Here is a 15,523-nt window from a genome sequence, read left to right on the forward strand (position 1 = left end):
TGATTATTATTATTTGTGCCCTGGTCCTATAAGAGCTCTTTGTCACTTCCCACGAGCCGGGTTGTGACAAAAACTCACACTCGTTCTTATGTTTAATAAATGTATCGTATAGTGTGTGTGTGTGTGTGGCAGACTTACAATGATGGCAAAAAAACAACATTTGAGAGTGCAATGACCGTGGTGCTAGAGGGGGTACGCAGTTGGAGGTTGAATGTTTGAAGGGGTACAGGACTATAAACAGTTTGGGAACCACTGATCTACAGCTACCCTTTGTTGTCCCATCCAGGGTTTTAACCAATCCCAGCCCTGCTTAGCTTTGATATTGGGGAATCTATTACCAATGTACTATTGTGAGAAGGATTGTTGAGAGGTCTCCACTTCAAAATTAAATAGATTCACTGTTGCTATCAAAGTTATTCCAAAGGGTGGGTTTAACAGAGCAAATGAAAGGTAACCATACTTTATCAATCATCAATTATGCTATTTAGACCTATATAGCATTTTCAAAGCGATCAACAGCAATTGTTTGAATTCAACTCAGAATTCAACTAAAAATAGACAATGCAATAGGCATAGGGTTTCAAGCTCTGGTTGATTGTAATGATATTGAATTGTGTAGCTCAGTTGGTAGAGCATGGTGTTTGCAACGCCAGGGTTGTGGGTTCGATTCCCACGGGGGGCCAGCAAAAAAATGTATGAAATGTATGCATTCACTACTGTAAGTCGCTCTGGATAAGAGCGTCTGCTAAATGACTAAAATGTAAATGTAAAAATGTGGTTGTCAACACAACCAAATATCAACATTTGAAGAAGTTTCTTCTGCTTGGATAGTTCCATCTGCGCCACTGATTTACAGTAGTGTGACTTTTATTCCAGTTTTTCTACAAAACAATAATTTATATGTTCACTTCATTTCAGATGCTCTTATCCAGAGCAATTAGGGTTACGTGTGTTGCTCAAGGTGACATTGACAGATTTTTCACCTAGTCGGCTCAGGGATTCAAACCAGTAACCTTTCGGTTACTAGCCCAACACTCTTAACTGCAAGGCTACCGGCCACCTCCTGCTACTACTATCTTAACCAACAATCAAAGTTAAAGAATAGGACTAAATTAAATCAAACTTTATTTAAAGTGCATTCAAAGTTTGATTTGATTTAGGTCTATTCTTTGACTTAGATTGTTGGTTGAGCCGGAGATGTGAATCCAACATCAACTATACATTTGTAGACAAATTGGAATTAAATCCAGACTAAGTCAGTGGCACGGATGGAACTATCCAAGAAGATAAATGTTGATATTTGGTTGCGTTGACAACCAAACACAATTCAATATCATTTTTGAAATACAATAAATAGCTTGTCGACAAGTTAATAGGCTAAGAAATTATATATGTTGGATTCAGGTCTCCAACTCAACCAAAAATAAAAGTTAATGAATGTGATTAAGCCAGTGGTTTAGATGGAACTATCCAAGCTGTAGATCTCCTTTAAACGTTATGTAAATGTCAACCAAACACAATTCAACATTACTTTTGTAAAACAGTTAATAGTTTAAAGTTAAGGCTAGCTTAAAAACTAATGTAACATTCGACTTTAAAATCTGGCCATGGATGTGTTAATCATTTTGAGGTTACTGTAACTATACATTTCTCCTTATGTAATCATATAAAGTGTGCATGTTCAAGATAGCATGCATAGCTCCACAGTTCTGTGGAGACATTCACAATTGCTGTAATAATCTGTGCAGATTCTCAAACAGCATTGATCACTTGCAGCATGTGCAGTACCAGTCAAATGTTTGGACACACCTACTCATTCAACTCAACTCAACTACTAATTTTCTTTATTTTAACTATTTTCTACATTGTAGAATAATAGTGAAGACATCAAAAACATGAAATAACACATATGGAATCATGTAGTAACCAAAAAAGTGTTAAACAAATCCATATATATTTTAGATTCTTCAAAGTAGCCACCCTTTGCCTTGATGACAGCTTTGCACACTCTTGGCATTCTCTCAACCAACTTCACCTGGAATGCTTTTCCAACCGTCTTGAAGGAGTTCCCACATATGCTGAGAACTTGCTGGCTGCTTTTCCTTCTCTCTGCTGTCCAACTCATCCCAAACCATCTCAATTTGGCTGAGGTCGGGTGATTGTGGAGGCCAGGTCATCTGACGCAGCACTCCATCACTCTCCTTCTTGGTCAAATAGCCCTTACACAGCCTGGAGGTGTGTTGGGTGTTTGTCCTGTTGAAAAACAAATGATAGTCCCACTAAGTACAAACCAGATGTGATGGTGTATCGCTGCAGAATGCTGTGGTAGCCATGATGGTTAAGTGTGCCTTGAATTGTAAATGAATCACTGACAGTGTCACCAGGAAAGCACCCCCACACCATAACACCTCCTCCTCCATGCTTCACGGTGGGAACCACACATGCGGAGATCATCCGTTCACCTACTCTGCGTCTCACAAAGACACGGCGGTTGGAACCAAAAATCTAAAATTTGGATTCATCAGACCTAAGAACAGATTTCCACCGGTCTAAAGTCCATTGCGTGTGTTTTTTGGCCCAAGCAAGTCTTTTCTTCTTATTGGTGTCCTTTAGTAATGGTTTCTTTGCAGAAATTCGACCATGAAGGCCTGAGTCTCCTCTGAACAGTTAATGTTGAGATGTGTCTGTTACTTGAACTCTGTGAAAAATGTATTTGGGCTGCAATCTGAGATGCAGATAACTCTAATGAACTTATCCTTTGCAGCAGAGGTAACTTTGGGTCTTCCTTTCCCGTGGCTGTCCTCATGAGAGCCAGTTTTGCGCTTGATCATTTTTGCGTGCAGTCGCAAATTCTCCGCATTGACTGAGCTTCATGTCTTAAAGTAATAATGGACTGTCGTTTCTCTTTACTTATTTCGCAACAAAGCATCCTTCACTCATGCTGCCAAACATACCCTCGTAAAACTGACTATCCTACCGATCCTTGACTTCGGCGATGTCATTTACAAAATAGCCTCCAACACTCTACTCAGCAAATTACAGATCATTGCACCTGTACATAGCCCATCTGTAAATAGCCCACCCAACTACCTAATCCCCATAATGTTCTGATTCTTTTTTTGCTCCTTTGCACCCCAGTATCTCTACTTGCACATTCATCTTCTGCACATCAATCACTCCAGTGTTTAATTGCTAAATTGTAATTATTTCACCACTATGGCCTATTTATTGCCTTACCTCCCTAATCTTACTTCATTTGCACACACTGTATATAGACTTTTCTATTGTGTTATTGACTGTATGTATGTTTATCCCATGTGTAACTCTGTGTTGTTTTTGTCGCACTGCTTTGCTTTATCTTGAGCAGGTCGCAGTTGTAAATGAGAACTTGTTCTCAACTGGCCTACCTGGTTAAATAAAGGTGAAATAAAATGTAAAAAAATACAAATTTGAACTGTTCTTGCCATAATATGGACTTGGTTTTTTACCAAATAGGGCTATCTTCTGTATACCACCCCTACCTTGTCACAACACAACTGTTTGGCTCAAACGCGTTAAGAAGGAAAGAAATTCCACAAATGTACTTTTAATAAGGCACACCTGTTAATTGAAATGCATTCCAGGTGACTACCCCATGAAGCTGGTTGAGAGAATGCCAGCGTGTGCAAAGCTGTCATCAAGGCAAAGGGTGGCTACTTTGAAGAACCTCAACTATAAAATATATTTTGATTTGACTAACACTTTTTTTGGTTACTACATGATTCCATGTGGGTTATTTCATATTTTTGATGTCTTCACTATTATTCTACAATGTAGAAAATAGTAAAAATAAAGAAAAATAATTGAATGAGTAGGTGTGTCAACTTTTGACTGGTACTGTACTTTTAATGTAATCTCAATTCAGGTAATTTGGTTGTGCTATTAGATGAAGCGCAGTGATAACACAATCTGTTGTATAAATTATCAAAATATCTGACATTGTATTCCCATTTGAACTTTGTGCTTTTAAATGGTTGAAAGTGCAGTGACAGACATTTGGGTGACAACTAAACCAAATATCTGTTGTTGGAATTTTGTTGTCCTTTTAATTGTTTGAAAGCATAATGATAACACATTGGAAATTCAACTAACTTTTGGTTCTCTTTTTGAGTGGGTGAATATAGGTTGTAATCTCATTGATCAATGTCTCGACCAAATATTATCCACCTTGAAATGACGTGGTGATCCCAGTGGAATGAGATTGACATGATACCATACTTCTAAACATATCTTGAAGCTATACTTTGTTTGTTTACACATGACAATGCAAAAGCAAAATAAACAATGGTGTAAAACAATGTCAGATTTTGTGTTATAATAGGATAAGCTCATAAGGCTTTGAATATTCTTCATGAATCAATGGGTATAATGTATGTAATATAATGTATTGAAATAATATTGAACAGCAGTTGTAACCCAAGGATCTTTTACAATATAGATTGTTAGTCCTAGTCACTCTAAAAACAACTCTGTCGGCTTTGTCAATGTCATTATCCAATTTAAAGCCATTAGGCCTACATACCATTGTCATGAAACACAATAGGAAATAATAACCAACACCTGTGGCTGTTCTGCTCAATATGGCACCTTACTGTGCTATGTAAGTCTATCATACTTTACTGTACCTTGTAGGCCTATCATGAAAAAATAGAATATAACATCATGCATTTACAATCAAGACAGGAAATGGCAATAGTAAGCTAGGTGCTAAAAGTACTTTCCAGATTTAATTTTAAAAATTCAGATTGAGCGGCTCTCAGATGTCAGGGAGAGTATTCCATAGGCGAGGGGCAAGACAGCAGACGGCTCGGTCCCCCATAGTTCGGAGACGTGTCTTTGGAACTTGAAGCAGTGGTGAGTTGCTGGAGCGGAAAGTCAGAGGTGGCTCATTGATAGAAAGTAGGTCGCTGTTATAGGTGGGACTCAATCCATTCAAGGCTTTAAACACTAGGAGGAGGATTTTAAAGTCAATCCTATAGTTGACCGGTAGGAAGTGGAGTTCAGTAAGGATGAGGGTGATGTGGGCTGACTTCTTGGTCAGGACTCTGGCAGCACTATTCTGGAGGAGTTGTAGCCTCTGAAGGGATTTGGCTGGAAGGCCCCTGAACAGAGCATTGCAGTAGTCGATCTGGGACGAGTTTCTCTGCATCTGGCTGGGAGTGCAATGGTTTGAGCCGGGCACTGTTTCTTAGATGGAAAAAGTATGCTTTTCAGGTATGTTTTATATGGGTATCAAAGGACATAGAAGGATCCAAATGAACTCCCAGGTTTGATATGTTTATAATATTTTCGTTTCACTGTCAATTTTTATTGGTCAGTTTGAGTAATTGACACAATATTAAAGAGTAGGCTACCTGATAGACTAGTAAATACAAATAAATAATACACAACATTGTGTACACACAGTAGTGCATAGTAACTACATAGCAATAACCTAGAAAATAAATTTGATGAATGAATGGTGACTATCTTCCCTCTGTCTCCTGCAGAGGATGGAGTCTCCTTGGCTGGCTCGGTTGCCGGGGACAAGTCCGACACCCTCGGCTCTGCTGCCTCGGGCAAGAAGAGAGGTGGAGGACAGAAGAAGCAGATGCAAGCCAACAAATCTGCTCTCCGAGCTCCTCGAGCTCTCTGCTGCCTCACCCTCAGTAACCCCATCCGCATGGCTGCCTTGGCCCTTGTTGAATGGAAATATCCTTCAATGATGATGTACCTCTGTGTGTGTGTGTGTGAACACGTGTGCGTGTGTGCATTTGTGTGTGTGTGTGTGTGTGCGCATGTGTGTGTGCATGCATGTTAAACCCCCTCGTGTTTTGAAATGTTGTCGATTTCAAAACACTGTCCACAAGACACAGAACTCTGTGGCCTTTTGCAAAACAGTAAATGTAAGTGGCCTTCAAAACATACATACATTAAAACTATATACCATCCAAATTGCAAATACTTTCATCAAAAAAACTGCCTGCAAAAATAGCGCAACCGTACTTAGTCCAAACAGACAAAACAGAAAGTTCATCTGTTTAAAAAAAAAAAAAGAAATCTCAGTAGATCGTACAGTTATGAATATCACTACTGTTCCCTGAAGGAGGGAATGAGTTATAATTATCAGATATGAAGGTAAGACCCAGATGCAGATCACGTCAGATAACCAATAGTTTCATAATCCCAAAGGGGCAGGCTAATAGACCGGTCAAGGCAGGCAGTGGTAAATAGTCCAGAGAAGTTGGGGAAAGGTGCAGGACGGCAGGCAGGCTCAGGTCAGGCAGAGGTCGGTAATCCAGAGGTTGGGCAAAGGTACAGGACGGCAGGCAGGCTCTGAGACAGGACAGGCAAGGTCAAAACCAAGAGAGCGAGAAAAAGCGAGACTGGGGAAAAGCAGGCGCTGAAACAAACCGCTGGTAGGCTTGAACAAACAAGACGAACTGGCACAGACAGACAGAAAACACAGGTATAAATACCCAGGGGATAATGGGGAAGATGGGCGACACCTGGAGGGGAGTGGAGACAATCACAAAGACAGGTGAAACAGATCAGGGTGTGAAAATAATATAGTATGTGGAGTCAACGACCAATCATATTCACCTGAAGAAAACTGAAATTACGCCCAACAGTCAAAAAGATGCCGAGCCCTCCCTTGGAAGCCCTGCCTTCCTGGCTGTAATACCGGGGATCGCATTCATTTATTAAATTCAGTACCGCTCTTCAGCAAGCCAAATCCCCTGACGGTCGGTCACTCAGTATAACATACGATGGAGACATACAATCACACGCCAAGCTGGCTCAGAGGGTACCAAACTAGGAGGCCCATGGCAACCCAAGCACACACAGGTTCCACCGGCTTACCCGAGAAGCCTGAACTGTCAGAGCCTCATGGGGCCTGAACTGTCAGAGCTCCATATAGGGAACCAGAACCTGCTGCTAAGTGGCTATGCGCATTGACACTCTGCCACTGAATACCAAGTCCATAGACCCCAAGGTTCCAAGAACAATGCTTACCTTGCAAGCCCAAAATGCCAGAACTCGTACAAGGAACCGCAAGTCCAAAACAACAGAACACCTGTCGTGACTTGGTAAATTGCACACACTCGCTGCATAGAATCAACGCGAGTCTCAAACCCACAGGAAACCTGAAGTAACCTGGAAACAGTGTACTCACATGCTGCCAAGGCAGCCTAAGGCTCCAACCTACAGAGAACTGTTGTAACCCGGATAAATGCGCAACCTGCATGCTGCCTAACACCCACTCCCGGACCCAGGCATAAGAACTCTATGAGCCACACTGGGAGCAGTTACATCCAAGCAATAAAACTTCACAAATGTATCTGGGGAATCCCAACTCGCTGCAGCACAGATATCACAAATCCTCATGCCCCTAAACAATGAGCACACACACTGCTAGGCAACCCTCATCCTTTGCTTTCATACGCCAGGGACCTTGGGGGCAAAAGCTGCATTAGGACATAACATCACTTTGGATTCGCCAGGTGCGAACTCCAAACAGGAAAGGTGTACTGATAGTGTGTGGAGATCCCCAATGCGCTCGTCTGAAGCCAAGGCTATGAGCAGAGCAGTCTTGTATGAAAGGACCTTCAGGTCCACAGACGACAATGGTTCAAACAGAGGCTCACACAAGACCAAAGCCAGGTCCCAGGTTGGAGCCATAGACTTAGACACCGGTCTGGGCCAACGCATGCCTTTCAGGAACCGCACCACCAGATGATGAGACCCCGGGGTAGAGCAGTCAATCCCTACATGACACGCCGAGATGGCTGCCATATAAACCTTCAATGTGGAAAAAGAAAGGCCCTGCTCAAAAAGCTCTTACAAGAACATGAAAATCTCCACTAAAGAGCTCTGAAAAGAAGAAACTCCTTTAACCTGACACCAAGCCTCAAACGCACACCACTTATATGTTTACAACCCTTTCGTAGAGGGCATACGCGCCGACTGTATAGTAGTAATCATGTTCGAGGGTAAACCTCTAGCCATAAAAATAAACCTTTCAGGGGCCAAACCCCCAGATCCCATATCTTTTATTTATTTATTTATTTTTACCCCGTTTTCATGGTATCCAATTGGTACAGTCTTGTCCCATCCCTGCAACTCCCGCACAGACTCGGGAGAGGCGAAGGTCGAGGGCCATGCGTCCTCCAAAACACAACCCCACCAAACCATACTGCTTCTTGACACACTGCTTGCTTAACCCAGAAGCCAGCCGCACCAATGTGTCGGAGGAAACACCGTACAGCTGGCAACCGAAGTCAGCGTGCATGCGCCCGGCCCGCCAGAAGTAGTCTCTAGAGCGCAATTGGACAAGGATATGGGGCCGGCCAAACCCTCCCCTAACCCGGACGACACAGGGCCTCATGGGTCCCCCGGTCGCGGCCGGCTGTGACACAGCCTGGGATCAAACCCAGGTCTGTAGTGACACCTCTAGCACTGTGATGCAGTGCCTGAGACCGCTGCGCTACTCGGGAGGCCAGGGAGAAACCACATGAAAATACGCATCCTTCAGATCTATGGACGTGAACCAATATAGCCGGCGAAGTGTGAGCATTTTAAACTCGCAAGCCTTGTGGTGCTTGTTTAAAACACGCAAGTCCAGGATGGGACGCAACGTTCCATTGCTCTTGGGAACTAAGTACCGGCTGTACCAACCGCTCTGTACTTCTAACACAGGGACCACCCAAATAGCCTGCTTTTGAAGGAGAGAGGAAATCTCTCTCAAGACAGGCGCTAGGACCTCGGGGAACATTGATGACGCCACGAAAAGAAGGAGGACGCACAGCCAACTGCAGACCGTACCCCCTTGTCACTGTCCTCCCCCATACCCGCCACTGGACAGAGCACGCTGCCAGTCTCCCATAAATTAGCTCCTGAATGGGTAGAGCACCACTCTGAGGACTGGGATGATCAGTTTTTTTTTCATGCTTCTTTTGATATCCACCACTCTTGACAACTGTATGTCTGAATGTAGGGAAGGAACTGTGTTTATTATGCCCACACCTGGATGATACCGCACCCTCAATACACTTGAACACAGAGGAACCTTGGGTAAAAACAATGTGCTTTTGTGGAACCGCCGTTCTGATACCCGGCCCACACTGGGTTCGGGGACTTCAGCAACCAGTAACTTGCCCCCATTGACCAAGCCACTTGGGAGCACTGTTGCCACAGTCAATGCTTGGGGAGGAGGGCCCCAAGAACAGGGCCCCTTCCCCGGCTTCCAGCAAAGGTTGCGGGGTCTGCTCCTTCCCCAGCACTGCATAAGAATCAGCATTCACCCCACTCTCCTTCGACCCAGCTTGGCGTCTGTGCCAAGGCGTCTCCCGCTGTTCAGAAGCAACAAGATGGTTATTAAATGAACTCGAAGCCGCTCCCTGGCCCGGGGCTACCCGCATCTGGCCTGGACCCTTTCCTTCACGCCTTGGGAACTGCCGAGCCACCCCCGCAAAGGAGTTTTGTGGGAAAAGGACCCGTAGAGCTGCGTCCTGTTTTTGTTTCACCTCGAACCGGGCCTGTAAGGACTCCATAGCCGAGCCAAACCTGGAGGAACTCTGCTGTTAGGGAGAAGATGGCCAATCCGCCCCCAGGTGATCTGCTGCCCTATAACACAGCTTCAGCAAGGGTTCACTCTCACCCGCCGAATCCAAAGCTGTCAACTCCCACCACTGTTGCTGCTCTCTCCCGGCCTCAGACAACCCCATTCCCGAGGTCGCTTCACCGGAAGACCCTTCACCAGCAGACCCAATCTTTCTCACAAAGTCAGCCCGACACCCATTGGAAGTTGAACCCAGCCGGAGACAATGGTCACATGAACTGGTCCGAGCCAAAGCCTCCTGAGCATGTTTCCAACCTAGACAAACAGGACAGCACTCGTGAGTATCTTTAATTTAAGTTGTGAAACCACATGCCCTAGAGTACGTTTTAGGTTCAAACAGGTTAGAAAAGGCAGGTTAGCCTTTTTTAATTTACACTTACCACTGGCCATCTTACTCATGCAAGGAATCACTGGCTACACAAGCAGAGCAGAAAGTAGTGGGTTTTTAGCAAACACAAAAATCGATACCAAGACCCAAAACTCACAACATCTAGGGGGACGAGTACTCTCCCCCCAGTAATAGACACCTTAGTCTGAGCCAAATCTCGTAGTATTTGTGTTTGTAAATTGTGTGACATGTTCTTCTTTCAGGCAAGCTGAAGAGCAAGAATTGAGAAAAATAATGCAAGTCCCGGTATTACAGCCAGGAAGGCGAGGCTTCCGAGGGTGGGCTCGGCTTCCATTGGCCCGTGTGGTGTGATTTCAGTTTTCTTCAGGTGGATATGATTGGTCATTAACTCCCCATAGTATGTTATGCTGAGTGACTGGCTGAAAGGGAACAATACATCTTCTTTGCAGTCACCAAATCACGGTGATCAAAATTGGAAGTACAACTATCCAAAGGTGCAGAATTATGGTCAATTCATCTCCTATTATGCATATTTCACCAAATAATTTTATACACATCAAATCAATAAAAAAATAAGCACATTGTGTGCAGAATTCATTCATTGATATTATCACAATTCAATTCCATGTGTTCAATACATAGGCTGGTTTGCTCACAGTTTTGTAGACTTTACATCGGCACACAGAAACACAATCCACAATATAAATAAGGAAAGGTGAGTACAATGGAGTAACACAACTGCTATGAATGTGGAGGCCTCTATAATAGAAGGTCACAATGTTAGACATGATGACCCAAAGATACTTAGAAAGTAACCTCATTCATTCTCTACATCTCTGCATAACAGCAATATTGTACAAAATCATAAAAATTAGACAGTCCCCATTGCCTAGATCTTTCCCTACATTGTACAGTACATGGAATGACCTTGATGGGGTGATTTGGAATTTTGTGCAGTAGTATTTACTGATAGCAGGAAACAGTGAAGACAATTGCACACATTTCTCTTCTAATGAAGACAATGTCTGTGAACAAAACACCTAACAGTGAATTTTGTATTTACTGATGACATTTGTATTTAACGTTTTTCAAAAGGTGGTCTAAGATATGCACGTCAGGTACAAAGGCAAGAAAATTATCAGACGTTTGTAAATGTATTTTGAGCATTTGATCATTGCTGTTCTGCAATAGATACATTTAAACGAAGATCCAAAAATTGCTTGTACGCAATTGAGAAAAACTGTAAGTCAATCATGCATTCACTGTGGTGTGTAGTATTTACCCTTAACTGTGGTCCTGCAGACCTTTTGATATTTTCATTCTACTTGCTATCTTTGCCAACTGTGTGGCCCTGGGTGTATCTAAACCCTTCCCAGAGGAGGACTCCAATTCCACCAACCACAACCTGGTGAGTTGGTGCAAGGCGGCTGATATAGAGGCTGAGGTGTCAGTCAGGGAGATCATAGAGGCTGGGTTATTGGGAGTGCTATATAATGGCCAAACCTGGGTTCAAATAGATATACTGTATTTGAAATCTTAGCTAATTTAGCTGAGCTTACTTGGCACAACTGAATCAGTGGAATACACCTAAAAGTGCAAAACCCATCTGGGACTCTAGGCAGGCACAAGCAAATGCTCAAAGTATTTGAACAACTTCAGGAAAACCTGGAGGTCTTTTATGAAGTGAGATGTGGCACATCAAAGGGTGGTATCAAAAGTCTAGGGAAAATCCAACAGGTAGACTACAACAGCTTCTGTGAAGGTAGGGGTGTAATCCTAAAGAATAATGCCGTTAAAGGGGCAATCTGCAATTTCTACATCCATGTATTGTCTTATAAATATGTATGCTATGAACCCATTGATTCCTGAACAATATAACTTATAAATGCCACTTGAACTTCAGTTCAACTGTCATACACCATCAGAACCCAAAATATCAGCTTGTTTTAATCCATTGTTTATAAATAAAAGTAAACAAATACTTTATAGCCTCAAAACATGGTTAAAAATATAATACTGATATCGTGGATGGTCAGTCCTTGTGTAACAGTATTGCTTCAGTCCCTCTCCTTGCCCCAACCTGGTCTTGAACCAGGGACCCTCTGAAGACATCGACAACAGTCACCCAATAAGCATAATTACCTATCACTCCACAAAAGCCACAGCTACATCAAGGTCTCAGAGCGAGTGACGTCACCGACTGAAACACAACTAACGCGCACCGCTAACTGGATAGCCATTTCACACCAGTTACACATGCATCCATAGCTCTGTCTCTGAATTTGAGAGTGGGTACATTTCCCCAGCCCCATCCCTCAGCTTTTTATCGAAACGGGCGGGGAAGACCCTTTGTTATTGTTTTTACTGCTGATTGCCCCTTTAAAGAGGAAAAGTTGGGGGTCTGACTCAGATCAGGTGACCGTGTGAGAGACAATGACACTTAAATACTGACTATCTGTTCCATCCCCATGTAAGCCCCTCTGCCCCTCTCTCTCTATGGCAGAGGACATGATCTGATCTGTGATGTCTTATAGAATACAATTCCACTGTAGTTTATGTACAGGTAACTGCCAAAATAAAGAAAACATTTGAGTAAATGAGGGATACAAAGTACAGTTGAAGTCGGAAGTTTACATACACCTTAGCCAAATACATTTAAACTCAGTTTTTCACAATTCCTGACATTTAATCCTAGTAAAAATTCCCTGTCTTGGGTCAGTTAGGATCACCACTTTATTTTAATAATGCGAAATGTCAGAAGAATAGAAGATAATTATTTATTTCAGCTTTTATTTCATTCACATTCCCAGTGGGTCAGAAGTTTACATACACTCAATTGGTATTTGGAAGCATTGCCGTGAAATTGTTTAACTTGGGTCAAACGTTGCGGGTAGCCTTCCACAAGCTTCCCACAATAAGTTGGGTGAATTTTGGCCCATTCCTCCTGACAGAGCTGGTGTAACTGAGTCAGGTTGGTAGGACTCCTTGCTCACACACACTTTTTCAGTTCTGCCCACAAATGTTCTATAGGATTTAGGTCAGGGCTTTGTGATGGCCACTCCAATACCTTGACTTTGTTGTCCTTAAGCCATTTTGCCACAACTTTGGAAGTATGCTTGGGGTCATTGTCCATTGGGGAAGGCCCATTTGCGACCAAGCTTTAATTTCCTGACTGATGTCTTGAGATGTTGCTTTAATATATCCCCATCATTTTCCTCCCTTGTGATGCCATCTATTTTGTGAAGTGCACCAGTCCCTCCTGCAGCAAAGAACCCCCACAACATGATGCTGCCACCCCCATGCTTCACGGATGGGATGGTGTTCTTCGGCTTGCAATTCGCCCCCTTTTTCCTCCAAACATAACAATGGTTATTATGGCCAAACAGTTCTATTTTTGTTTCATCAGACCAGAGGACATTTCTCCAAAAAGTACGATCTTTGTCCCCATGTGCAGTTGCAAACCGTAGTCTGGCTTTTTTAATGGCCGTTTTGGAGGAGTGGCTTCTTCCTTGCTGAGCGGCCTATCAGGTTATGTTGATATAGGACTCGTTTTACTGTGGATATAGATACTTTTGTACCTGTTTCCTCCAGCATCTTCACAACGTCCTTTGCTGTTGTTCTGGGATTGATTTGCACTTTTCGCACCAAAGTACGCTCATCTCTAGGAGACAGAACGCGTCTCCTTCCTGAGCGGTATGACGGCTGCATGGTCCCATGGTGTTTATACTTGCGTACTATTGTTGATACCTTCAGGCGTTTGGAAATTGCTCCCAAGGATGAACCATACTTGTGGAGGTCTACCATTTTTTTCTGAGGTCTTGGCTGATTTCTTTTGATTTTCCCATGATGTCAAGCAAAGAGGCACTGCGTTTGAAGGTAGGCCTTGTTATACATCCACAGGTACACCTCCAATTGTTTCAAATTATGTAAATTAGCCTATCAGAAGCTTCTAAAGCCATGACATCATTTTCAGGAATTTTTCAAGCTGTTTAAAGGCACAGTCAACTTAGTGTATGTAAACTTCTGACCCACTGAAATTGTGATACAGTGAATTATAAGTGAAATAATGTCTGTAAATTTTTTGGGGAAAAATGAGTTGTGTCATGCACAAAGTAGATGTCCTAATCGACTTGCCAAAACTATAGTTTGTTAACAAGAAATGTGTGGAGTGGTTGAAAAACGAGTTTTAATGACTCCAACCTAAGTGTATATTCAACTGTATATTGAAAGCAGGTGATTCCACACATCCCATGCTTAGGGTAATGTATAAAAATGCTGGGCAGGCCATTGGTTTTGCCATTATTTTGGCTACCATGGTTATGCCCCCACCACAGGGCACGAGTGGTCACTGAGTGGTTTGATTAGCATGAAAATTATGTAAACCATATGCCATGGCCGTCTCAGTCACCAGATCTCAACCCAATTGAACACTTAGGGAGATTCTGGAGCGGCGCCTGAAACAGCGTTTCCACCACCATCAACAAAACACCAAATGACGGAATTTCTCGAGAAAGAATGGCGTCTCATCTCACCAATAGAGTTCCAGACACTTGTAACATCTATCTAGAGGCGAAAGAAACGCACACCTATTTAGGCGAAGTGCTGGCTAGCGGAGTGGAACACTTAAAACAATTAAGGAGAGCCGCACACTCTAGGAGCTCAGATGCAAAAATATTTATGTCCAACGTTTCGACAGAAGCTGTCTTCATCAGGGTATATGTCAAATCTATGCCATGGCGCACTGAACACAACCTTGCAGATCATCATACTGGGTCAGTGTTGTCCATCTGCTTGGCTGTGGGGCAGGACAATGGTTGGATAGTACTCTCCTTAAATCCCTTTATAGATCTTGGAGTAGATCCCTTTATTGGATTAGAATTTGTGGGGAGGAAACAGAGGCTGAAGTCTGACGCTTCCCCATAATCCTCCCCCACCCCCTCTCTGCTATAGTGATACACTATGTCTTCATGCATTCATTATACTACTATAGCTTATCCTTCTAATCTGTCACATCACCTTGTTTGACCAGGATGATATGGCCAGGTTTTGGCTGCCTTTCTATTCCAGCCTGACATAGAAGCCCAGTGACCGTGGTGCCAGAGATTAGCAGCATAAGGATGCATTTGGCCCAGGGTTACTGACTAGCGCTCAAGTGATAGGCTTATTATGGCTCCTTACTCCTGTGCACAAATTTTGACCTATATATGCCATCAACGTGACGGTGCCTGTCTTCCACCCCACATGTAGTAGATACACTGCCAGTCTATAGTTTTAGAACACCTACTCATTCAAGGGTTTTTCTTTACTTTTACTATTTTCTACATTGTAGAATCAAAACTATGAAATAACACATGGAATAATGTAGTAACCACAAAAGTGTTAAACAAATCAAAATATATTTTAGATTCTTCGAAGTAGCCACCCTTTGCCTTGATGACAGCTTTGCACACTCTTGGCATTCTCTGAACCAGCGTCATGAGGTAGTCACCTGGAATGCATTTCAATTAACAGGTATGCCTTCTTAAAAGTTAATA

General features: G+C 42.9%; 1 protein-coding gene across 1 annotated transcript in view; it reads left to right on the forward strand.

Annotated features, from left to right (window-relative positions):
* Window positions 1-11,096: 11,096 nt before the first annotated feature.
* LOC106572493 (voltage-dependent L-type calcium channel subunit alpha-1D) overlaps window positions 11,097-15,523 on the forward strand; it is a 34,609-nt gene continuing 30,182 nt past the window's right edge. Inside the window, exons 1-2 of the mRNA XM_045696103.1 lie at window positions 11,097-11,107; window positions 11,292-11,397. Of these exons, the coding sequence (XP_045552059.1) occupies window positions 11,097-11,107; window positions 11,292-11,397 (117 nt within the window). The remainder of the gene's footprint in view (window positions 11,108-11,291; window positions 11,398-15,523) is intronic.

This window comes from Salmo salar, chromosome ssa15 (genome assembly GCF_905237065.1).
Source record: "Salmo salar chromosome ssa15, Ssal_v3.1, whole genome shotgun sequence".
In the NCBI taxonomy this organism is placed as follows: Eukaryota; Metazoa; Chordata; class Actinopteri; order Salmoniformes; family Salmonidae; genus Salmo; species Salmo salar.